Genomic DNA, 23,198 nt, shown 5'->3' with positions numbered 1-23,198 from the left:
AGAGTTAGCTCTAGGCAACAAGTTTTTGCTGGTCAGGGCCAGATCTAGCAAATTATGTAATGTGGCTGAGTTCATATTCATTTAACGTCCCATTCTTATTTTTGGTATTTACTCCTGTCTTAGCATCACCTTTATCACCAAGATACCACTTTTATCTAAGAGGAATGGCAGACCTTTGTGAATCCATTTAATGGGTTAATCACCTTACCTGTATAGCCTGCTGCCACTCCCACCTCCACCTCTCAATAAGTCATGTATTTATTTTAAAGCTATGAATTGAAGAGATTGGCAATTAATGCATGGTGGCCTGGGTAGAAGAGGTACTTTTCGGGTGGCACCATGAATCTCAGTCCATAAGTATTATCACAGTTTACCACTTTAGATTTCTTCCAGGTTTCTACAGTTCCTAGGCTTGGCTTTGGTTTGATATGATGTATGTGAGGAAAAGAAAGATTTCTAGCATAGTAGTCCCACCATAAGATTGAGCTGGATTTGTTGGTGGACCCTGCCATGCGACCAGAATTGAGAAGTAGACTTGTCCAGGCAAGAGTTTTTAACTAACTTTCTTTGCTTGGAGTCCTTGCTTTTCTTCTAAGAAGTCCCTCTTCTTAGAGATACAAGGCTTGATTAACACTAACTTCATTGCCAGGCCTTTAGGATCTTTTTATTTATTGCTCTGGAATATCTCTATGACCTTTTATTTTATTTTTTAAAAATTCTTTATTGATGAAGGCAGTGGTTGGCAAACTCATTAGTCAACAGAGCTAAATATCAACAGTACAATGATTGAAATCTCTTTTGAGAGCCAAATTTTTTAAACTTAAACTTCTTCTAACGCCACTTCTTCAAAAGAGACTTGCCCAGGCCGTGTATTTTGTGGAAGAGCCACACTCAAGGGGCCAAAGAGCCGCATGTGGCTCGCGACCTGTGGTTTGCCGACCACTGGATTAAGGTATAACATATGTGTCCTTATTCCCCCATTAACTCCCACCTCCCATTCATGCCCCCAACCCCCTGTTATCTGTGTCCATTCATTACGCTTATATGCATGCATATAAGTCCTTTGGTTGATCTCTCCTCCTTACACCCACCCTCCCCTACTTTCCATAAGGATTTATGTTCTGATTGATGTTTCTCTGTCTCTGGATCTATTTTTGTTCATCAGTTTATGTTGTTCATTATATTCCACAAATGAGTGAGATCATGTGATATTTATCTTACTCTGCCTGGCTTATTTCACTTAGCATAATGCTCTCCATCTCCATCCATGTTGTTGCGAATGGTAAGAACTCTTTTTTTACGACAGCATAGTATTCCATTGTGCAGATGTACCACAGTTTTTTAATCCACTCATCTGCTGTTGGGCACTTAGGCTGTTTCCAAATCTTAGCTATGGAGAATTGTGCTGCTATGAACATAGGGGTGCATATATCCTTTCTGATTCGTGTTTCTAGTTTCTTGGGATATATTCCTAGAAGTGGGACCACTGGGTCAAATGGGAGTTCCATTTTTAGTTTTTTGAGGAAACCCCATACTGTTCTCCACAGTGGCTGCACCAGTCTGCATTCCCACCAGCAGTGCACAAGGGTTCCTTTTTCTCCACATCCTCATCAGCACTTGTCATTTGTTGATTTGTTGATAATAGCCATTCTGACAGGTGTGAGATGGTACTGCATTGTTGTTTTGATTTGCATCTCTCTGATAATTAGTGACTTTGAGCAGGTTTTCATATGTCTCTTGGCCTTCCTTCTGTCTTCTTTTGAAAAGTGTCTATTTAGATCAGTTGCCCATTGTTTGATTGGGTTGTTTATCTTCTTTTCATTAAGCTTCATGAGTTCCCTATAAATGTTGGAGATTAAACCCTTATCATTGATATCATTGGCAAATATGTTCTCCCATGCAGTGGGCTTTCCTGTTGTTTTATTGATGGTTTCCTTTGCTGTGCAAAAGATTTTTATTTTGATATAGTCCCATTTGTTTATTTTCTGTTTAGTTTCCATTGCCCTAGGAGCAGTATCAGTGAAGAAATTGCTTCGGTATATGTCTGAGAATTTTCTGGCTGTGGATTCCACTGGTGTTTTTACGGTTTCTTGTCATATGTTGAAGTCCTTGATCCATTTTGAGTTTATTTTTGTGTATGGTGTAAGTTGGTGGTCTAGTTTCATTTTTTTTTTGCATGTATCTGTCCAATTTTCCTAACACCATTTATTGAAGAGACTGTCTTGACTCCATTGTATGTTCATGCCTCCTTTGTCAAACATAATTGAGCATAATGATTTGGGTCAATTTCTGGGTTCTCTTTTCTATTCCATTGATCTATATGTCTGTTCTTGTGCCAGTACCAGGCAGTTTAGAGAGCAGTGGCTTTGTAATACAGCTTGAAATCTGGTATTGAGATCCCACCTACTTTGTTTTTCTTTCTCAGGATTGCTGTGGCTATTCGGGGTCTTTTTATTGTTCCAGATGAATTTTTGGAAAGTTCTTTCTGGGTCCGTGAAATATGCCTTTGGTATTTTAATGGGGAGTGCATTGAATCTATAGATTGCTTTGGGTAGTATGGACATTTTAATGATGTTGATTCTCCCAATCCATGAACATGGTATGTTCTTCCATCTGTTTTCGTCTTCCTCTATCTCTTTTTTCAGTGACCTGTAGTTTTCCACGTATAGGTCTTTTACCTCCTTGGTTAGTTTTATTCCTAAGTATCTTAATATTTTTGGTGCGATGGTAAATGGGATTGCTTTTTTAGTCTCTCTTTCTGTAAGTTCACTAATGGTGTATAGAAATGCCATAGATTTCTTGGCGTTAATTTTGTATCCTGCTACATTGCCAAATTCATTTATTAAGTCTCTTAGTTTTTTGATGGAGTCTTTCGTTTCTTTTTTCTTTTCATGGCATTTCTTCCTTTTTTGCTTATTTTTTTTATTAAGGTATTATATGTGTACATATCTTACCATTGCCCCCCCCCACCCCACTCCCATACATGCCCTCACCCCCCATGTTTTGCATCCGTTGGTTACTCTTATATGCATGCATATAAGTCCTTCATTTGATCTCTTATTTCCCCCACCTCTTCTTAACCTTCCCGCTGCAATTTGACAGTCTGGTTGATGCTTTACTGCCTCTGTATCTATCTTTTTGTTCAACAGTTTATAATGTTTTTCATTATTCCCAAATGAGTGAGATCATGTGGTATTTTTCTTTCATTGACTTGCTTATTTCACTTATCATAATGTTCTCTAATTCCATCCAGGTGCCTACAAATGGTAGTAATTCCTTCTTTTTTTATGGCAGCATAGTATTCCATTGTGTAGATGTACCATAGTTTTCTGATCCAGTCATCTCCTGACGGGCACTTAGGCTGTTTCCAAATCTTAGCTATTGTAAATTGTGCTGCTATGAACATAGGGGTGCATATATCCTTTCTGATTGGTGTTTCTAGTTTCTTAGGATATATTCCTAGGAGTGGGATTACTGGGTCAAATGGGAGTTCCATTTTCAGTTTTTTGAGGAAACCCCATACTGTTCTCCACAGTGGCTGCACCAGTCTGCATTCCCACCAGCAGTGCACGAGGGTTCCTTTTTCTCCGCATCCTTGCCAACACTTGTCGTTTGTTGATTTCTTGATGATGACCATTCTGAAAGGTGTGAGATGGTATCGCATTGTCATTTTGATTTGCATCTCTTGGATAATTAGAGACTTTGAGCATGTTTTCATGTGTCTCTTGGCCTTCCTTCTGTCTTCTTTCGAAAAGATTCTATTTAGGTCCGTTGCCCATTTTTTTTTTATTGGATCATTTATCTTCCTTTTATTAAGTTGTATAAGCTGCCTGTAGATGTTGGAGATTAAAACTTTATCAGTGATAACGTTTGCAAATATGTTCTCCCATACAGTGGGGCTTCTTGTTGTTTTGTTGATGGTTTCTATTGCTGTACAAAAGCTTTTTATTTTGATGTAGTCCCATTTCTTTATTTTCTCTTTGGCTTCCATTGCCCTAGGGTCAGTATTAGTGTAAAAGTTATTTTGGCATATGTCTGAGATTTTGCTGCCTGTGGATTCCTCTAGTATTTTTATGGTTTCCTGTCTTATATTTATGTCCTGTATCCATTTTGAGTTTATTTTTGTGTATGGTGTAAGTTGGTGATATAGTTTCATTTTTTTTGCATGTATCTGTCCAATTTTCCCAACACCATTTATTGAAGAGACTGCCTTGACTCCATTGTATGCTCATGCCTCCTTTGTCAAATATTAATTGCGCATATTGGTTTGGGTCGATATCTGGATTCTCTATTCTATTCCATTGATCTATATGTCTGTTCTTGTGCCAGTACCAGTCTGTTTTGAGGACAGTGGCTTTGTAATACAGCTTGAAATCTGGTAATGAGATCCCTCCTACTTTATTATTCTTTCTCAGGATTGCTGTGTCTATTTGGGGTCTTTTTTTATTCCAGATGAATTTTTGGAGAGTTCTTTCTAGGTCTGTGAAATATGCCGTTGGTATTTTAATGGGGAGTGCATTGAATCTATAGATTGCTTTGGGTAGTATGGACATTTTAATGATGTTGATTCTCCCAATCCATGAACATGGTATGTTCTTCCACTTGTTTACGTCTTCCTCTATCTCTTTTTTTCAGTGTCCTGTAGTTTTCTGCGTAAAGGTCTTTTACCTCCTTGGTTTGGTTTACTCCTAAGTATCTTAATTTTTTTGGTGCGATGGTAAATGCGATTGCTTTTTTAGTCTCTCTTTCTGTAAGTTCACTGTTGGTGTATAGAAATGCCATAGATTTCTTGGCGTTAATTTTTATCCTGCTACATTGCCGAATTCATTTATTAAGTCTGTTAGTTTTTTGATGGAGTCTTTCGGGTTTTTTATGTACAATATCATGTCATCTGAAAATAAGGACAGCTTTACTTCTTCTTTTCCAATTTGGATGCCTTTTATTTCTTCTTCTTGTCTGATTGCAATGGCTAATAATTCCAGTACTATGTCGAAGAGGAGTGGTGAGAGTGGGCATCCCTGTCTTGTTCCTGTTCTTAGGGGAAATGGTTTTAGTTTTTGCCCATTGAGTATGATGTTAGCTGTGGGTTTATCATATATAGCTTTTATTATGTTGAGGTATGATCCTTCTATTCTGACCTTGTTGAGGGTTTTTATCAAGAAAGGGTGTTGCATTTTGTCAAATGCTTTTCTGCATCAATTGATATGACTATGTGATTTTTGTCTCTCAATTTGTTTATGTGATGTATCACAATTATTGATTTGCAGATATTGTACCATCCTTGCATCCCCAGGATAAACCCTACTTGGTCATGGTGTATGATCTTTCTGATGTACTGCTGGATCCGATTTGCTAGAATTTTGTTGAGGATTTTGGCATCTACATTCATGAGGGATATTGGCCTGTAATTTTCCTTCAGTGTGTTGTCTTTATCTGGTTTTGGTATTAGAGTGATGCTGGCTTCACAGATGGAGCTTGGAAGTGTTCCTTCCTCTTGTATTTTTTGGAATAGTCTGAGGAGGATAAGTTTTAGTTCTTCCTTGAATGTTTTGTAAAACTCTCCTGTGAAGCCCTCTGGCCCCGGGCTTTTGTTTGCCGGAAGCTCTTTGATTACTGCTTCAATTTAGTCCATAGTTACTGGCATATTGAGCTGTTTAGATTCTTCCTGATTGAGTTTTGGAAGGTTATATTTTTCTAGGAATATGTCCATTTCCTCCAGGTTGTCCACTTTGTTGGAATAGAGTTGTTCATAGTATTTTATAACAATCCTTTGTATTTCAGTGGGATCTGTTGTTATTTCACCTCTTTCACTTCTGATTTTATTTATTTGGGTCCTCTCTCTTTGCTTCTTGGTGAGCCTGGCTAGAGGTTCATCAATCTTGTTTATCCTTTCAAAGAACCAGCTCTTGGTTTTGTTGATCTTTTGTATTGTTTCTTTGGTCTCAATGTCATTTATCTCTGCTCTGATCTTTATTATTTCCTTCCTTCAGCTTACACTAGGCTTTTCTTGTTGCTCTCTTTCTAACTCTTTGAGTTGTTGGGTTAGGTAATTTATTATCATTGTTTCTTGTTTTTTGCAGTAGGCTTGTAGTACTATGAACTTCCCTCTCAAGACTGCTTTCGCTGTGTCCCATAGATTTTGGATTGTAGTGTTTTCATTGTCATTTGTTGCCATGATGTTTTTTCTTTTTTCTTTTATCTCTCTGGTAACGCAGTCATGGTTTAATAGCATGCTGTTTAGTCTCCATGTGTTCTATTTCTTTGGGTTGATTTTATTGTAGTTGATTTCCAGTTTCATGCCACTGTGGTCTGAGAAGATGCTTGATATGATTTCTATATTCTTAAATTTGAAGAGACTTTGCCTATGTCCCAACATATGGTCTATCTTTGAAAATGACCCATGTGCACTTGAGAAGAATGTATATTCTGTGGCTTTGGGGTGAAATGTTCTGAAGATGTCAATTAATTCCATCTGGTCTAGTGAGTCATTTAGGATTGATGTTTCTTTGCTGATTTTTTGTTTAGAGGATTTGTCCAGTGGTGATAGTGGGGTATTAAAGTCTCATACTATGATTGTATTGCTGTCAATTTCTCCCTTGATATCCTCCAGGAGTGTTTTTATGTATTTGGGTGCTCCTGTATTGGGTGCATATATGTTTACCAGAGTTATTTCTTCTTGTTGGATTGCTCCCTTTAGTATTATAAAATGGCCTTCCTTATCTCTTGTTATGTCCTTCACTTTGAGATCTAATTTGTCAGATATAAGTATTGCTACACCAGCTTTTTTTTCAGTCCCATTTGCCCGGAAAACCTTTTTCCATCCCTTCACCCTCAGTCTGTGTGCGTCTTTTTTTGAGGTGGGTTTCTTTTAGACAGCAGATATATGGGTCGTGTTTTCTTATCCAATCCGTTACCGTATATCTTTTGATTGGGGCATTTAATCCATTTACATTTAAAGTTATTATTGATAGGTAATTATTTGTCGCCATTCCTATTCTTTACCCTGTGTTCTTTCTTCGCTTCCTATTCATTTTTTTACAGCAGACCCTTTAGCATTTCTTGCATTGCTGGTTTGGTGGTAATAAATTCCCTTAGTCCTTTTTTGTCTGTGAAGCTCCTGATTTCACCTTCAATTTTGATTGATAGCCTTGCTGGGCACAGTATTCTTGGATTCACAGCCTTCCTTTGCATGACTTTGTATATTTCATTCCATTCCCTTCTGGCCTGATGAGTTTCTGTTGGGAAATCAGTTGCTAGTCTTATGGGGGTTCCTTTGTATGTAACTTTTTGTCTCTCTCTTGCCACTTTTAAGATTCTTACTTTGTCATTGGTGTTTTCCAATTTAATTATAATGTGCCTTGCTGTCGGTCTTTTGAGGTTCATTTTGCTTGGGACTCTGTGAGCTTCTCGGATTTGTGTGGGTTTTTTCTTCCCTATATAAGGGAAATTTTCTGTCATTATTTCTTCAAAGAGGTTTTCTATTCCTTGCTCAGCTTCCTTTCCTTCTGAAACCCCTATTCTGCGGATGTTGTTTTGTTTCATGTTGTCCCAAAGTTCCCTTAGGCTCTCCTCCTGCCTTTTAATTTTTTTTTTCTAGAAGTTGCTCTACTTGGGCATTTTTTTCCATCTTGTCTTCTAGCTCACTGATGTGGTCCTCTGCTTCTTCTAGTCTACTCTTGATGCTTTCTATTTAGTTCTTTGCAGCAGCGATGTCATTTTTCATTTCTTCTTGGTTCTTCTTCATTTCCTCTTGGTTCTTGCTCATATTGACAAATTTGTCTTCCATTCTTTTCAGCCACCTTATGACAATTTCTCTGAATTCTTTCTCTGGAAGATTGCTTGCCTCCATTTCGTTTACTTCCTTTTCTGGTGATGCCTGCTTTTCTTTCATATGCGGGCTGTGTCTTTGTCTCCCCATGGTCTCTCTTCTCTGGGTGTCTGGTTATGTAGTTCTCTCTCTCCTGCGTTGATTTCAAGGCACAAAATACAGCACTACCAGGTACAACACACAAGGCACTGAACAGAAATGTATTCACAATATTAATAACATCCAATAAAGGTGACCACCAGAGAATGGCAAATTAGGGGATAGGAGAGAAAGAAGAAGAGGAAAAAGAAAGAAAGGGAAAAAAAAGGAGTGTCAAAATGAAATTGGGAAAGGGAAAAAAAAGTAAGAGAGACAAGAAAGAGACTAAGAGAGAAAGGGGAACAAACTATATATATGGGGATAAAACTCCAATAGAACAATCACTAATCCCAACAAGTACCTGGGGATTAATACAAACTACAACACCAACTAATATTGAGTGATGCAATGGAAAACAGAAGCACAAAACAAACAAACAAAATAAACAAAAGAAGAATATGCAAAACAATCTCACAAAAAAAGCATAAAAATTCGATATAATCAACATTCAAGCGCACACCAACAAAAGGACAGAGAGAAAAACAATTTTTTGGATAGTTAAGACAGCGAAGAGAGAGGTGTGTATGGACTTGGAGCAGGGGATTGGAGATTAGATATGTAAGTAGGGTGAAATTTTAACAAGGAGTAAACAGAAAGAATAGGGAAAATCTAAAGCACGAAAGGGGTGAGATAAACAGGACACCAAAAAGGGGAAGGTTAGGAAGAGAGTGATGGCATTAAGGTAGAGTTGAGATAGAGTAAAACGATCTTAAAGGAAAGATGAAAATAGAATGTAGAATACTAATACCAAAGTAAAATGAAGAAAAAATAAAATGACACTTAAAAAAAAAGATAAAATAGCAGTAGTAATAGTACAGATTAAAAATAAAAATGTAATAATTAAAAAGGTAAAATCAAGTGTGGAAAAAAGAAAAAAATTAGTTTCTTTAGTAAAAGATGCAAAAAAATGAAAATAAAAAAATAAAAAAAATGTGGAGTAGTGAAGGTCATTCACTTCCTCTGTTGTTCTGTTTGGCACACCTGTTTCTCAGTCCGGACAGTATTGCAGTTCCCTGCATTCCACTGCTCTTCAGTGTTGTAAGCCAGTCCTGATTTTAAGCAGGCGGTGTGTCTTAATTTCTCGTATTCCTTTATTTTTTATTACACAAGAGTCAATTTGTGATTCAGCCCCTGGGTGGCAGTGTTTCTGGATTGATTTCCGGGTCTATCTATGGCCTCTCTAGGCAGTTTTAGAGCCTTCTTTCCCTGTGGCACTCACTACCGTTTTGTGGGAGTGGGCTGCCTCAGAGCTGACTCTCCGATGGTCACTCCCCACTCTGATCCCCAGGTTCCAGAAAAAACAACTTTCCCCTGCAGTCTCCCAGGGTATCCCCAACTGGGTGATCCTATGTATTGGGCTTAGTAATCAGAAGCAAGGATTTGAAGAGGAAAAAGCCCAAGTATGCGAACTCTGGAGCTGCGCGTAAGTCTAGTCAGCCAGCACACCCCTGAAATTCTTAGGGTGTCCCTGCACGCCACATCAAAATGGGTTGCTTTTTAGAGAGCCCTTCTCTTAGCAGCTCTGAGGACCCCCTTCCACATTCACAGATCACACCAGCCCCAACAGCCACCGATTTTTCTAGGCACAGACTTCTCTGGTTTTCCAGCTCCCGCAAAACGCGCGTTCCTCTCCCGCCGGGACCAGAGACCTCACCTTATCCCAGGCGAAATCTGACCTTTCCGTGGTGGAGTGTAGAGCTCCTCTGAACCCGTGTATTTGCGCCAATTGGGGAGCGTTGTTCTGGGGCTCGCAGCTGTTCCGTGGGTGCCGCAGTTGTGGATTTTCAGGGTTCTGATAAGCTCCACTTTCTGGTTCAAGATGGCGCAGACTCCGCGTCCAAGCCCACAGCTCCGGGAGGGGACCCAGCCGCAGTTGGTGCTGCCAGGTGAGGGGAACCCCTTTTAGCAGTCCCCCACCTTCTTCTGGAATTCAGCTATCCCCCAACTTGCCAACAAACACTCCTCGTGCTACCCTTAGCTGTTCTTTCTTTCTGCTCCGGGACAAGGCTCGGAACACGTCTGTCTATTCCGCCACCATTTTTCACTCTGTCTTTCGGGTTTTTTATGTACAATATCATGTCATCTGCAAATAAGCACAGCTTTACTTCTTCTTTTCCAATTTGTATGCCTTTTATTTCTTCTTCTTGTCTGACACCAATGGCTAGTACTTCCAGTACTATGTCGAACAGGAGTGGTGAGTGTGGGCATCCCTGTCTTGTTCCTTTTCTTAGGGGAAATCGTTTTAGTTTTTGTCCATTGAGTATGATGTTAGCTGTGTGTTTATCATATATAGCTTTTATTATGTTGAGGTATGATCCTTCTATTCTGACCTTGTTGAGAGTTTTTATCAAGAAAGGGTGTTGGGTTTTGTCAAATGCTTTTTCTGCATCAATTGATATGACTGTGATTTTTATCTCTCAATTTGTTTATGTGATGTATCACGTTTATTGATTTGTGGATATTGTACCATCCTTGCATTCCTGGGATAAATCCTACTTGGTTATGGAATATGATCTTTCTGATGTAGTGCTGGATCCGATTTGCTAGAATTTTGTTGAGGATTTTGGCATCTATGTTCATGAGGGATATTGGCCTGTAATTCTCTTTCTTTGTGTTGTCTTTATCTGGTTTTGGTATTAGGGTGATGCTGGCTTCATAGAATGAGCTTGGAAGTGTTCCTCCCTCTTGAATTTTTTGGAATAGTCTGAGGAGGATAGGTTTTAGTTCTTCTTTGAATGTTTGGTAAAACTCCCCTGTGAAGCTGTCTGGCCCCTGGCTTTTGTTTGCTGGAAGCTTTTTGATGACTGCTTCAATTTCTTCCATAGTTATTGGCCTATTGAGATGTTTAGATTCTTCCTGATTGAGTTTTGGAAGGTTATATTTTTCTAGGAATATGTCCATTTCCTCCAGGTTGTCCAGTTTGTTGGAATAGGGTTGTTCATAGTATTTTTTAACAATCCTTTGTATTTCGGTGGGGTCTGTTGTTATTTCACCTCTTTCATTTCTGATTTTGTTTATTTGGGTCCTCTCTCTTTGCTTCTTGGTGAGCCTGGCTAGAGGTTTATCAATCTTGTTTATCCTTTCAAAGAACCAGCTCATGGTTTTATCTCTATGACCTTTTAAACAACCCTTCACCCTTGGCAGGGAAACTTCCCTAAATTTATTGGCAGCATAACTAAGAGGAACTTCAAATGACCATTTGAGAAAGAATAAACCTCATAATAACTTCAAATCTAGAAATTAATTTGCCTCTAAAATGGAACCTATTTTCTTTTTAAAGATAAACATGTACTAGTATACACCCACCATTAACAATCTCATTCATTACCCTCATTTGTCTACTTGAATCTCCTCACAAACATCTCTATTACCAGCCCTATTCTGCTTTTTGTCTTTATCAGTCTTTAGATTCTCTATTCCTTCTTCTTGAATTTGCCTGTACCCAATCCCACTCACTTTTACTTTCTTCTCAGCATTTACTTCTCTCTCTACCTCCCTGCTTCCCAACCTCCTGCTCCCCTCTTTTAACCCCTAGTCTTGTAGTCCCACCCTCATGCCTGTGCCTGAGTCCTACTCCCACACCATGTGATGAAGTTGCCTCATCTCAAGTCACTCTTTGGCTCCCCTGCATCTTCTTTTGTTGTTATTCTTCTTTCTCTGTTCTCCAGGTGGGCATCAACTACCAGCCACCCACTGTGGTGCCAGGAGGGGACCTGGCCAAAGTCCAGCGAGCTGTCTGCATGTTGAGCAACACCACAGCGATTGCAGAGGCCTGGGCCCGCCTTGACCACAAGTTTGACCTCAGGTATGCCAAGCAGGCATTTGTCCATTGGTATGTTGGAGAGGGAATGGAAGCAGGAGAATTTTCTGAAGCCAGGGAGGACCTATCTGCCCTAGAGAAGGATTATGAAGAAGTGGGGACTGATTCATTTGAAGAAGAAAATGAAGGGGAGGAATTTTAAATATACATGTTCCTCATGGCTGTGCCTCTTTATTTTTGCTGCTCCACTCCAAGCACATGTAACTATTCTAAGAGTCCTAGGTGACACTCCAAGCTCCAGCCTGATCTCTGTCTGACACCAATACATGTGGGATGACTGGGCTGAAAATGGATGCTGTGCTCCATCAGATCCTCCCTTGGGTAAAAGCAGCTTTGTGTCATTACAGAAAATGAGAGTCATTGTCTCTGGGTTAAGATGAAGCCCACTTACACGTGTGGTGAGGTCTGACCAGGATTTTGAATGCTGGATTAGGTTATTGCCAGGGCTGACCAGCAGACCCTGAGCGACAGATGAATGATTACTCTGACACATGTTTCTGTGAAAGAGAGGGCTAAGGGAGTGCCTGGCTAGAGAAACCAAACAGCCCCATTCACCTGTCTCCTTAGGCTTTTATTGTAATAACAACTTGAACTAAAATTAACTATTAGATACTATCAGCAAGGTAAGTATCCTTGAGAAGACATGCATCTGTAGTGTTTAAGCAAGGATGTCTAAAGATTAAGCACAAAGATTCCAGTAAACACCCGGGGGCTCCCGTGTATACAGACTTGTTTGGAAAGATTAAGGCAGGGGTGATTGCCTTCAGCCAACTCCCCCAGGAGGTTCTGACCTTTCAGAGTTTTCTCTTTACAGACTTTCTAACCAAGTCCCATGCTTCCCCACAGGCTATGTTCACCTTGAAACACAGCCTGTTGGTTAGGGAATGGTAAAACACTAGGGAAAGGAAAAATCTGGGCATTAGGAAGGGAGTGACACTATTTAAGAACTGGTGAATCAGTGAGAAAGGAGACAGACACATCTCCTACCCGAATAATCACACAAAGGAAGGAATGAGATAATTTCAGATAGTGTTAAGTTTTATGAAGTAAACCAACAGTGATGAGAAGTGCCTGGGAGAATACAGTCAAACCTCAGTTCCTGACTATCTCTCATCTTGAACAATTCGCTTCTCAACCTGATAACCCTTTTGTGCTGATGCCTGAATGATTAGTCATAAGTCTCTCAGGTGACAAAGGAGAGAATGCATGAGTATGAGTCAGTTTACCACTAAACCTCATGTTATAAACATCTCAGGAAATTGTGCTGTGAATATTTTCATGGGTTATTTTTTAAAAATATATATTTTATTGGCCCTAATTGGTTTGGTTCAGTGGATAGAGCATCGGCCTGTGGACTGAAGGGTCCCAGATTCGATTCCGGTCAAGGGCATGTATCTTGGTTGCGGGCACATCTCCAGTAGGGGGTGTGCAGGAGACAGCTGATCAATGTTTCTCTCTCATCGATGTTTCTAACTCTCTATCCCTCTCCCTCTCTGTAAGAAATCAATAAAATATATTTAAAAATATTTATAAAAATATATTTTATTGATTTTTTTTTTACAGAGAAGAAGGGAGAGGAATAGAGAGTTAGAAACATCGATCAGCTGCCTCCTGCACGCCCCCTACTGGGGATGTGCCCTCAACCAAGGTACATGCCCTTTACCGGAATCAAACCTGGGACCCTTTAGTCTGCAGGCTGATGCTCTATCCACTGAGCCAAACCGGTTAGGGCATTTTCATAGGTTATTTTGCTTTTGTTGCTACGTATTAATTTTAAATAATTTTACTGTACCTTTCATTTCCTTTTTGTTAAATGTTCATTTACATTTCATGTCCTTTTTAAAAAGTGTTTATAGATTAAACAGTGCATTAGACATGTATATAAGGTTAAAAGAAGGAATCATTTGGGGGTCTGGTACAAATTAATTCAATTTACATTATTTCTAATGGGAAAAAATGATTTGGTTTTCAAACAAATTGCTTCTCCAACAGCCTTCTGGAACAAATTAAATTTCAGAACCAAGGTTCCATTGTTGTCAGAAAAGGCCTCATGGAGACCTGAATGAAGAAAAGAGCCATCATGGGGAGTTCTGGAGTCAGGGGATGCTGCCCATGGGGCAAAAACACATATGTGGAACAAGTACTAGTATACACAGAAGCATTGAAAAGTTTTAAATAGAATATCGACTATAGTTTATATATATATACCTTATCTCTAATTCTCCCAACAGTCTCAAATGGATATTCTCATTTTACAAATGAAGAACCTGAGATTTAGAGTTTGTGTAAGAAATGGACCACCAATTCTATTCTCTTGTCTACCCTACACTTACTGCCTCATAAAATGATGGATGGGGGGAAAAGCAAAAGTATATATCATTTACATAGGGGAGGACAAGTTATTGCATCTCTTCTCTGAAGTTGGCAGCTCTAGCAGGATTTTAGAAAATATCAAGATGACTCTTAACTACTGGTAAGATATCCAGGATTGGGTCCATAGTAGGTCCATATCCATTAAATGGATACCTTATTAATTGTTAACTTTTCCTAAATGTTTCTATTCGATATTCTTTGGAAGCCCTGAGAAAAATAGAATGAAATGGTGGATTAAATTGATTTTGAAAGGGAACCAGTCTTTGATTCCTGGAATAAAACCATACTTGGTCAAGGTGTAGAATTCGTCTTATACATTGAATTTTGCATCTACATTCATGAGGGATGTTGGTCTGCAGTTTTCTCTTATTTGTTTTGTGTCTGATTTGGTATCAAGATAATACCGGTCTGCCCTAGCCAGTTTGGCTCAGTGAGTAGAGCGTCGGCCTGCGTACTGAAGGGTCCCCGGTTCGATTCCGGCCAAGGGCACATTCCTGGGTTGTGGGCTCGATCCCCAGTGTGGGTCATGCAGGAGGCAGCCAATCAGTGATTCTCTCTCATCATTGATGTTTCTATCTCTCTCTCCATCTCCCTTCCTCTCTGAAATCAATAAAAATATATTAAAAAAAAGATAATACCGGTTTTATAAAATGAGGTGGGAAGTGGTCTCCTATTTCTGAAAGTGTACAATTAATGTTAATTCTTAAAACATTTGGCAGAATTCTACAGTGAAACCAACTGGGCCTGCATATTTCTTTATTGGGAGTTTTACAAATTAACAGTTCAATTTCTTTAAAAGTTATAGTATTTTGTAAATGATCTCTTTCGTATTGGTGAGCTATGGCAGTTTGTGCTATTCAAGAAGTTGGTCCAGTTGCAATAAATTATCAAACTTACGTGTATAGAGTTTATAGTATTCTCTTATTAATGCTTTTGTGTCTGCAGGGTCCTAGTAGTATTCCTGTTTAATTCCTGATAGTTGTTTATTTGTATTTTCTTGCTTTTTTTCTTTGTCAGTCTTGCTAGAAGTTTGTTAATTTTATTGATCTTTCCAAAGAATAAGCTTTAGATTTCATTGATTTTTCTTCTTTGTTTATCAGTTTTCAATCTCATTGATTTATACTCTTTATTAATTCCTTCCTTCTGCTTGCTTTGGGTTTACTTTGTTTTTTTTCTAATTTCTTATGGTTAGAGCTTAGATTACTGATTTGAGACTTCTTTTCTAATGTAGATGTTTAGTGCTATAAATTTCTTTCTCAGTACTGCTTTAACTATGTCCCACAAATTTTGATATGTTGTGCCAGTGGTCTGATAAAGTCAATCTTGGTAAATATTCCATGTGCACTTGAAAAGAATATATGCTATTGTTGCAGAAAGTGTTCTATAAATATTGATTAGATTCTGTTGGTTGATGGCATTCTTGTGTATCTATTATCCTTGCTGATTTCCTGTTTAGCTGTTCTATCACTTATTGAGAAAGGTTTTGAAGTCCCCAACTATATATGTGAGTTTGTCTCTCTTTTCCCTTTAGTTCTGTCAGTTTTTGCTTCACATATTTGGCATCTGTACCTTTTGGTGTATATACATTTAGGATTTCTATGTCTTCTTGGTGGGTTGATCTTTTTATCATTATGTAATATGCTTTTCTGTCCTTCATAATTTTTTGCTCTGAAATCTACTCTGATATTAATATAGCCACTGCTGCTTCCTTTGATTATTGTTTACATGGTACTTACTAGTATTTTTCCAGTTTTACTATCAACCTACCTATATCATTATATTTGAAGAGAGTTTTCTGAGGACAACATATAGTTGGTTCATGGTTTATTTTAAACCCACTCTGCCAATCTGTCTATTAATTAGCATATTTAGACCATTTACATTTAGTAATTATTGGTATGTTAGGGCTTAGGTCTGTCCTTTAGGCTGCTGTAGTTACTATATTATACTGGTATCACACTCCACTAGTGTTGACAATTTAAGAGAAGTATAGAAACCTTATATTCCTTTAAGTCATTTTTACCCTCCCTCATTTATAATGTAATTCTCTTAAATATTTCTTCTAGATACTTTGAGAACCACATTATATAATGTTGTAATTTTCACTTCAACCATCAAAGATACTCTACAACACTCAAAAAGGAAAATCTAGTGTGTTTACCTATTATATTATTATTCTTTATGTTGTTCTTTATTCTTCCCTGATGTTCTAAAATAATAAAATTATTTTCTTTCAATTTCAAGAACTTCCATTAGTCATTCTTTCATGAGTAGTTCTGCTGGAAACAAATTCTCTTAGTTTTCCTTCATCTGAGAATGTCATGATATCCTTATTATTCTTGAAGGGCATTTTCACTGGATAATAGAATTCTGGGGGGAGAGCTCTTTTCTTTCAGCATTGAAAATGTTGTGCCATTTTTTTTTGGCCTCTGGTCTGAGAAGAAATCCACTTTCATTTTTTGAATTGCTTTCTCCTTATTGATAAGGTGTCATTTATATGTCTTGCTGCTTTCAAGATTTTTTCTTTACCTTTAGGTTTTAGAAGTTTGATTATGATATATACTGATGTAGATTTCTTTAGCCTTATCTTGAGAGTCCACCCAGATTCTTAAATATGTAGATTTATGCCTTTTGCCAAATTTTTGAAATTTTCAGCCATCATATCTTCAAATACTTTTCAGCCTCATACTTTCTTCTCTTTTTTTTGGAACTTGATGACATAAATATTATATCTTTCATTTTAGTACCACTAGAGGCCCAGTGCATGAAATTCGTGCATGGAAGGGGGGTGTGTACCTCAGCCCAGCCTGCACCCTCTCAAATCTGGGACTCCTTGAGGGATGTCCGACCTCCTATTTAGGCCTAAACGGGTGGTCAGACATCCCTCTCACAATCCAAGACTGCTGGCTCCCAACTGCTCGCCTGCCTCTGGCTGATTGCCCTTAACTGCTTCTGCCTGCCAGCCTGATCACCCCCCAACCAATCCCCTGCCAGCCTGATCTACATGTAACTGCTCCCCAACCGGCCCGGTTGCCCCTAACTGCCCTCTCCTGCTGGCCTGGTCACCCCTAACTGCCTTCCCCTGTGGGCCTGGTCACCCCTAACTGCCCTCCCCTACAGGCTATCCCCCCCAACTGCCCTCCCCTGCAGGCCTGGTCCTCCCCCAACTGCCCTCCCCTGCAGGCCTGGTCCCCCCACAACTGCCCTCCCCTGCAGGCCTGGTCCCCCCACAACTGCTCTCCCCTGCAGTACTGGTGCCCCCCACCTGCCCTCCCCTGCTGACCTGGTCCCTCCAACTTCCCTCCCCTGCTGGCCCAGTCACCCCTAACTGCCCTCCCCTGCTGGTCTGGTTCCCCCCAACTGCCCTCCCCTGCTGGTCTGGTTCCCCCCAACTGTCCTCCACTGCAGGTCTGGTTCCCCCCCCAACTGCCCTCCACTGCAGGCCTGGGTGCCCCACAACTGTCCTCCACTGCAGGTCTGGTCCCCCCCAATTGCTCTCCCCTGCAGGCCTGCCCCCCCAACTGCCCTCCCTTCCTGGCCTGGTCTCCCCCAACTGCCCTACTCTGCTGGCCTGCTCACCCCTAACTGCCCACAACTGCCCTCCCCTGCAGGCCATCTTGTGGTGGCCATCTTGTGTCCACATTGGGGCAGCCATCTTGTGTCTTGTAGTGATGGTCAATTTGCATATTACTCTTTTATTATATAGGATAGGTCACTGAGGCTTTGTTAATTTTTTTCTGCTGTTAATGTTGTATAATTTCTATTCAGTATCTAAGTTCACTGATTCTTTTTTCTGTCATCTTCATTTAAATTACCCCACCCAGTAATTTTTTTGCTCTTGGTCTGACCAAACATTTATTTTTCTTTTTAAATAAGCTTTTCCACACTGATTTTAAATACAGCTTTTATTTAGTACATCGTATCTTTCAATTACAACACAATGCTAACAAAATGCAATGTCACTTCCTTCCCTTGGGCATATATTCCCTATTCAAGTAATGAGAATGCCAGTAATTTAGTACAGTAGTTCAACTCTAAAATAGTCACTGAATTTGCTATAAATTTGCCTCCTTCAACACATATGTAATACCTTAATCAATAAAGAAATTTAAAAAAAAATTGCCTCCTTCAACTTTTATTGTGGAATAATGCTGAGGTATCTATACTCAGACTGGCTTAATTTACCTCTTTAAAGGGAGCCCATAAGAGGCACCACCAGATGCAGGAGCTCCATCACCAGAGAAGCCTCAGAAATTCCTCTTGGCATATCTCTTATACTCTGGTACAACTTGATTATGATGAGGTTGCAAATTTTCTCCAGGGCTTTCTGCTGATATTCAAATTCTTCTCTGTAGTCTGATTTTTCTTAAGCCAGTTGATGATTTTATTATACTTGTCAAGAATCTTCTGTTTGTTCTCGTCTTTGATCTAGCCTTGACGTTTCTAATCTTCAACCATTGCTTTCACATTTAATGCATAAAATTCAAGCAAATTCTGGAAGATACCCTGTACCTCTGCTTCTCATATTCAATTTTGTACTTCTCAGTTTCTTGGACCATATGCTCAATGCCTTCCTTGATCAAATGACCCTTGTAATTTTTTATGGTAATCTTATTCTTTTTTTCCTGTACTTTTATCCACAGCAGAGACACCTAGGATGCCTTTGCATCCTGAAACTACATTACATGAAACAAACACATTGAACTGTATATCCAATGGATACCATAACTATGTAGAAGAAAAATAATCTAATCCATAGCAGTAAATACAATACTTGACTACATAGGGTGGGACAAAAGTAGGTTTATAATTGTGAATATGCAAAACATAGAGTTCATTATTTTATTATTGTATTATTTTCCATATGAACAACTGTAAACCTACTTTGCTTTTCTTTAAGAGAGGGCAAGGGGGAGAGAGAGAAAGAGAGAGAGAGAGGGGTGAAGAGAGAGAAAGAGAGAGAGATACATTGATGTGTGAGAGAAACATTGATCAGCTGCCTTACACATGTGCTCCAACTCAGACTGAACCCGCAACCCAGGCATGTGCCCTGACTAGGAATTGAACCCAAAACCTTTCAGTGTGTGAGACAGTGCTTCAATTAACCAAGCTACAGTGTCCAGGGCTGTGAATCTACTTTTGTACAGATAAAAAAAGTGGCAAAGAAATCTTAAACTTATTAGTTTTGTTGTTGGTAGGAGAATGGGTGTAGCTTTCTGAAACTATTGTGTGTGTGTTGTCAGATTGAGCATTGAAATAGATTGATACTATGGAGCCAGGGTTCTCACTGCAGGAGAAGGAACACAATTATGGAATGGGATAGAGCAAAGAAGAACCCTGTAATCTATATATCTAAAAGCCTAAGCAACCTTTGCGACCAAATGACCAGAACGACTGGTTGACCGGTCGCTATGACGCGCACTGACCACCAGGGGGCAGACACTCAACACAGGAGCTGCCCCCTGGTGTTCATTGGCTCCCACAGTGGAAGCACTGCTCAGCCAGAGGTCAGGATCATGGCTGGGGAGCACAGCTGCAGAGACAGTGCTACTGGGCAGCGACGGCAGATGCAGCGGGGCTGGGATGAGCAGCAGCAGAGCTGTGCCCAGCCCAGGCTGGGGTTCCTCCCTGGCTGCCTGCTGCTTCAGCACTGCTACATCCCCTGAGGGGTCACGGATTGTGAGAGGGTGCAGGCCAGGCTGAGGGACCCCACCCATGCATGAATCTGTGCACCAGGCCTCTAGTACTGGATAATATAAAATTGGAGGCTTCAATATGAACTCATTTTTTTCTTCCACTCCTTCTCCTTCTTCTTCTCTGCCTTTCCTCCTCTTGTTCTCCCTACTTCCTTCTTCCTTTCTTCTCCCCCTACCCCTCCTCCTTTTTATTTTTTTTTCCTTTTCTTTCCTGCTCTTCCCCCTTCCTCCTCCTTCTCCCTGCAATGGAAAAAAAAAAAACTAAAAGCAATGACATTCCAGTAGCAATGAGAACATCCAGTGCTTGGATCTTGGTTTCTAAATACCATTTCCCTCTAAAAGAAACCAAGACTCATTGGAGAACTGGCTGATTTCAGGGCTGAGGCAAAAAAAGTACAAGATGAACCTGAAACATCTTGTGCCATAAGGTAAGGAAGAGCTCAGAAAATGATGGGGAACATGTCATAAGGACATAGTTGCCTGTCTGAAAGAGCTCCTATTGGCTAATTGAGTTTTAAAATTAATGGTGTCAGTATACATTAAACATAAAACCCATAATGATATGAAGAAACAAACAAGCAAATATAAGGGGACAAAAGAAAGCTCTTCTTTTTTTAGAATGTCAACTAATAAACACAGAAGAACCACAATAGAATTATTAGGGAAAGTTAAAACCACTAGCTTAAAGTTTTTTGGGTGATAAGAATAAACAAAGCCAGATATTAGTTAAAGCAGTGAAAACAGATTTTACTTAATAACTACCGATAGTAAAGGAAAAACCCAAATTCCATTCTGATATGCACTGATGTGACTGGGCATTTCAGGTGTAGGAAGGGTGACTAAATACAAAGGTCTGGTCAATATACATGTATCTGCTACTGGCAATCTCTGTTAGGATTCTATCCCACAGAGATTGGAAGATTCTGTTCTTCCCGATGATTGCATTTCAAAAGAATGGCTTTCACATTCTTGAAAAAGACACCCTGAGTTGTAGGAGATATATCTACATCCTGAAAGTCACAGTGGTGAGCTCTTTTTAGAAATGCTATAAAGGACGGCCAAAAAGCTGTGGTACATTTACACCATGGAATACTATGCAGCAGTAAAAAAAGAAGGATCTTTTACCCTTTGAGACAGCATGGAGGGACCTGGAGAGTATTATGCTACGTGAAATAAGCCAGTCATAGAAAGACAAGTATCACATGATCTCACATGTGGAATCTAATGAACAAAATAAACTAATGAACAAAATAGATCCAGAGACAGAAGCATGGAACAAACTGTAGAATCTCAGAGGGAAGGCAGGGGTGGGTAGGTGGGAATAAATCAAACAAAGAACTTGTATGCATATATGCATAACCCCTGGACACAGACAATAGGGTGGTGAAGGTCTGGGGTGGGGGATGGGAATGGGCTAGAAGAGGTTAATGAGGAATAAAGGGTTGACATATGCAATACTTTCAACAATAAAGATTAAAAAAATAAAGGGAGGCCAGGGGGGCAATGTCAAGTATTGGTCAGAACTATTTTGATAGCCCTGAGCTTTTCCAAAGTGAAACTCAAAAGGAGGTTGTCTTACCCTAGGCATATGGCTTTAGGCCAGCCATGGGCAAACTACGGCCCGCGGCCTGGTTCCGGCCCGTTTGGCTGTTCTATCCGGCCCACGGAGCCGAAAGAGCAGAGGGTTCTCTTGCTCTCTCCTCCGCTCCTTTACTTTGAATTTATATTAGTTCACACAAACACTCCATCCATGCTTTTGTTCTGGCCCTCCGATCCAGTTTAAGAACCCATTGTGGCCCTCGAGTCAAAAAGTTTGCCCACCCCTGCTTTAGGCTATTAGAAGCCACATTCAAGTTTGGTCAAGTCTCTTAGTGCAGGAGTTTAATGGAATTTTCATGCAGGAAGGTTAAAAAATGGGTTAGAAAATGTTTAACATTTTCAAGATATCTCCCCTCAGATTACTTATTAATTAAAAGGGGGCAGAAAACCTTTACAATGGAGAAATCTGGTAGACGCCACCTTAACTAAGTGATGAAAGTTATCATCACTGATAATAAGACAAACTGGTATCAGATGGCCCCTACAGTGATGCACGGAACACACTATATCAGATACAACACTGTCAAAAATACATAACCTGAATCACATTGTTAGCATAGTTGCTAGTTATTAATAAAGGAAGGGAGAAAATGGAATAAGACATTAAGCCTAATAAACCAGGGCACTAAATTTGACATTAAACCTCATTTACTAGAAAGCCATACATTCACAGGCTCCACCATATCCTCCACCAAGGGTACTTAACTTCTGAAGCAGGCACAAAGAATTGGTTACTGGTCATTAGCTGGGATTACCAAGAGAGGAATAAAAACAGCAGGGAATCCTAGCCGGTTTGGTTCAGTGGATAGAGCATTGACCTGCAGACCAAAGGGTCCCGGGTTCCATTCTAATCAAGGGCACCTACTTCGGTTGCAGGCTCCTCCCAGGCCCATTCCTGGTTGGGGCTCATTCAGGAAGTAACCAGTCGAAGTGTTTCTCTTACATCAATATTTCTCTCTGTTTTTGCTCTCCCACTCTCTAAAAATCAATGGAAAAATATCCTTGGGTGAGGATTCAAAAAAGAAAAAACAAAAACAGCAGGGGAAATTCCTTTGCTAGGCACATGTGCAGTTGGAGCCAAGATGGTGACCATAAAGGGGAGGTGCTTAGCCTGGGAAAAGGATTGGATTGGATAAGGGACACAGAATCTTGGAAGATCTAGGAAAGGGATTGGATATGGGGAGGGCTTAGCACAAGCTCCTGAAGGATTAGGAGATTGATTAGTTTGTAAGAAAGATTACTTTTTCACAAGCCTGAGATAATAGAATTAAAACTTAACAAAGGCTCACCTTGGTAGCATGAGTTCATTCATTGGTGTGTTCTCTCTACTTAGGGGCCACGTGGCTCCAAGCATGGCTCCAAGTGTGGGCCAGGGTGTGGTAGTGCAGATGGGAACAGGACTGAGCTGGACTAAGCTTTGGCATAAACTAATGGCAAATTTCTGGATTCTAGTTCTTCTTCTGGGCTTGGTGGAGCCAAGAATGGATTTCTTCCACAGGAGAATGAAGCTGAGCCATCTGATTGTGAATGAGATACTGGACACTTGGGGACAATTTTTTGTGTTTACTCCAGCTTCAATATATCTTACCACTACACCTTGTCCTCCCATGCATGGATCTCTGAAATGCTTTTCTTGCAATTGTGTGGAAGATCCCCATTTCAACCAGCAATAACATCATAAGGAAACAATCCAATAAACTCAAATTAAGGTACATTATTTTAGGCAACAACATACCTGTACTCT

At 39.8% G+C, this 23,198-nt stretch overlaps 1 protein-coding gene across 1 annotated transcript in view; it reads left to right on the top strand.

The window, feature by feature from the left end:
* LOC308240139 (tubulin alpha-8 chain-like) overlaps nt 1-11,928 on the top strand; it is a gene marked incomplete at both ends in the record, with an annotated part of 49,495 nt that extends 37,567 nt beyond the window's left edge. The window contains one exon of the mRNA XM_080653091.1: nt 11,635-11,928. Coding sequence (XP_080509217.1) covers nt 11,635-11,928 — 294 coding nt within the window. The remainder of the gene's footprint in view (nt 1-11,634) is intronic.
* Between the last annotated feature and the right edge of the window lie 11,270 nt (nt 11,929-23,198).

This window comes from Plecotus auritus (genome assembly GCF_963455305.1).
Source record: "Plecotus auritus genome assembly, chromosome: X".
Classification (NCBI taxonomy): Eukaryota; Metazoa; Chordata; class Mammalia; order Chiroptera; family Vespertilionidae; genus Plecotus; species Plecotus auritus.
Note: the sequence above shows the minus strand (reverse complement) of the source record. Positions and strands in the feature narration are given on the sequence as shown.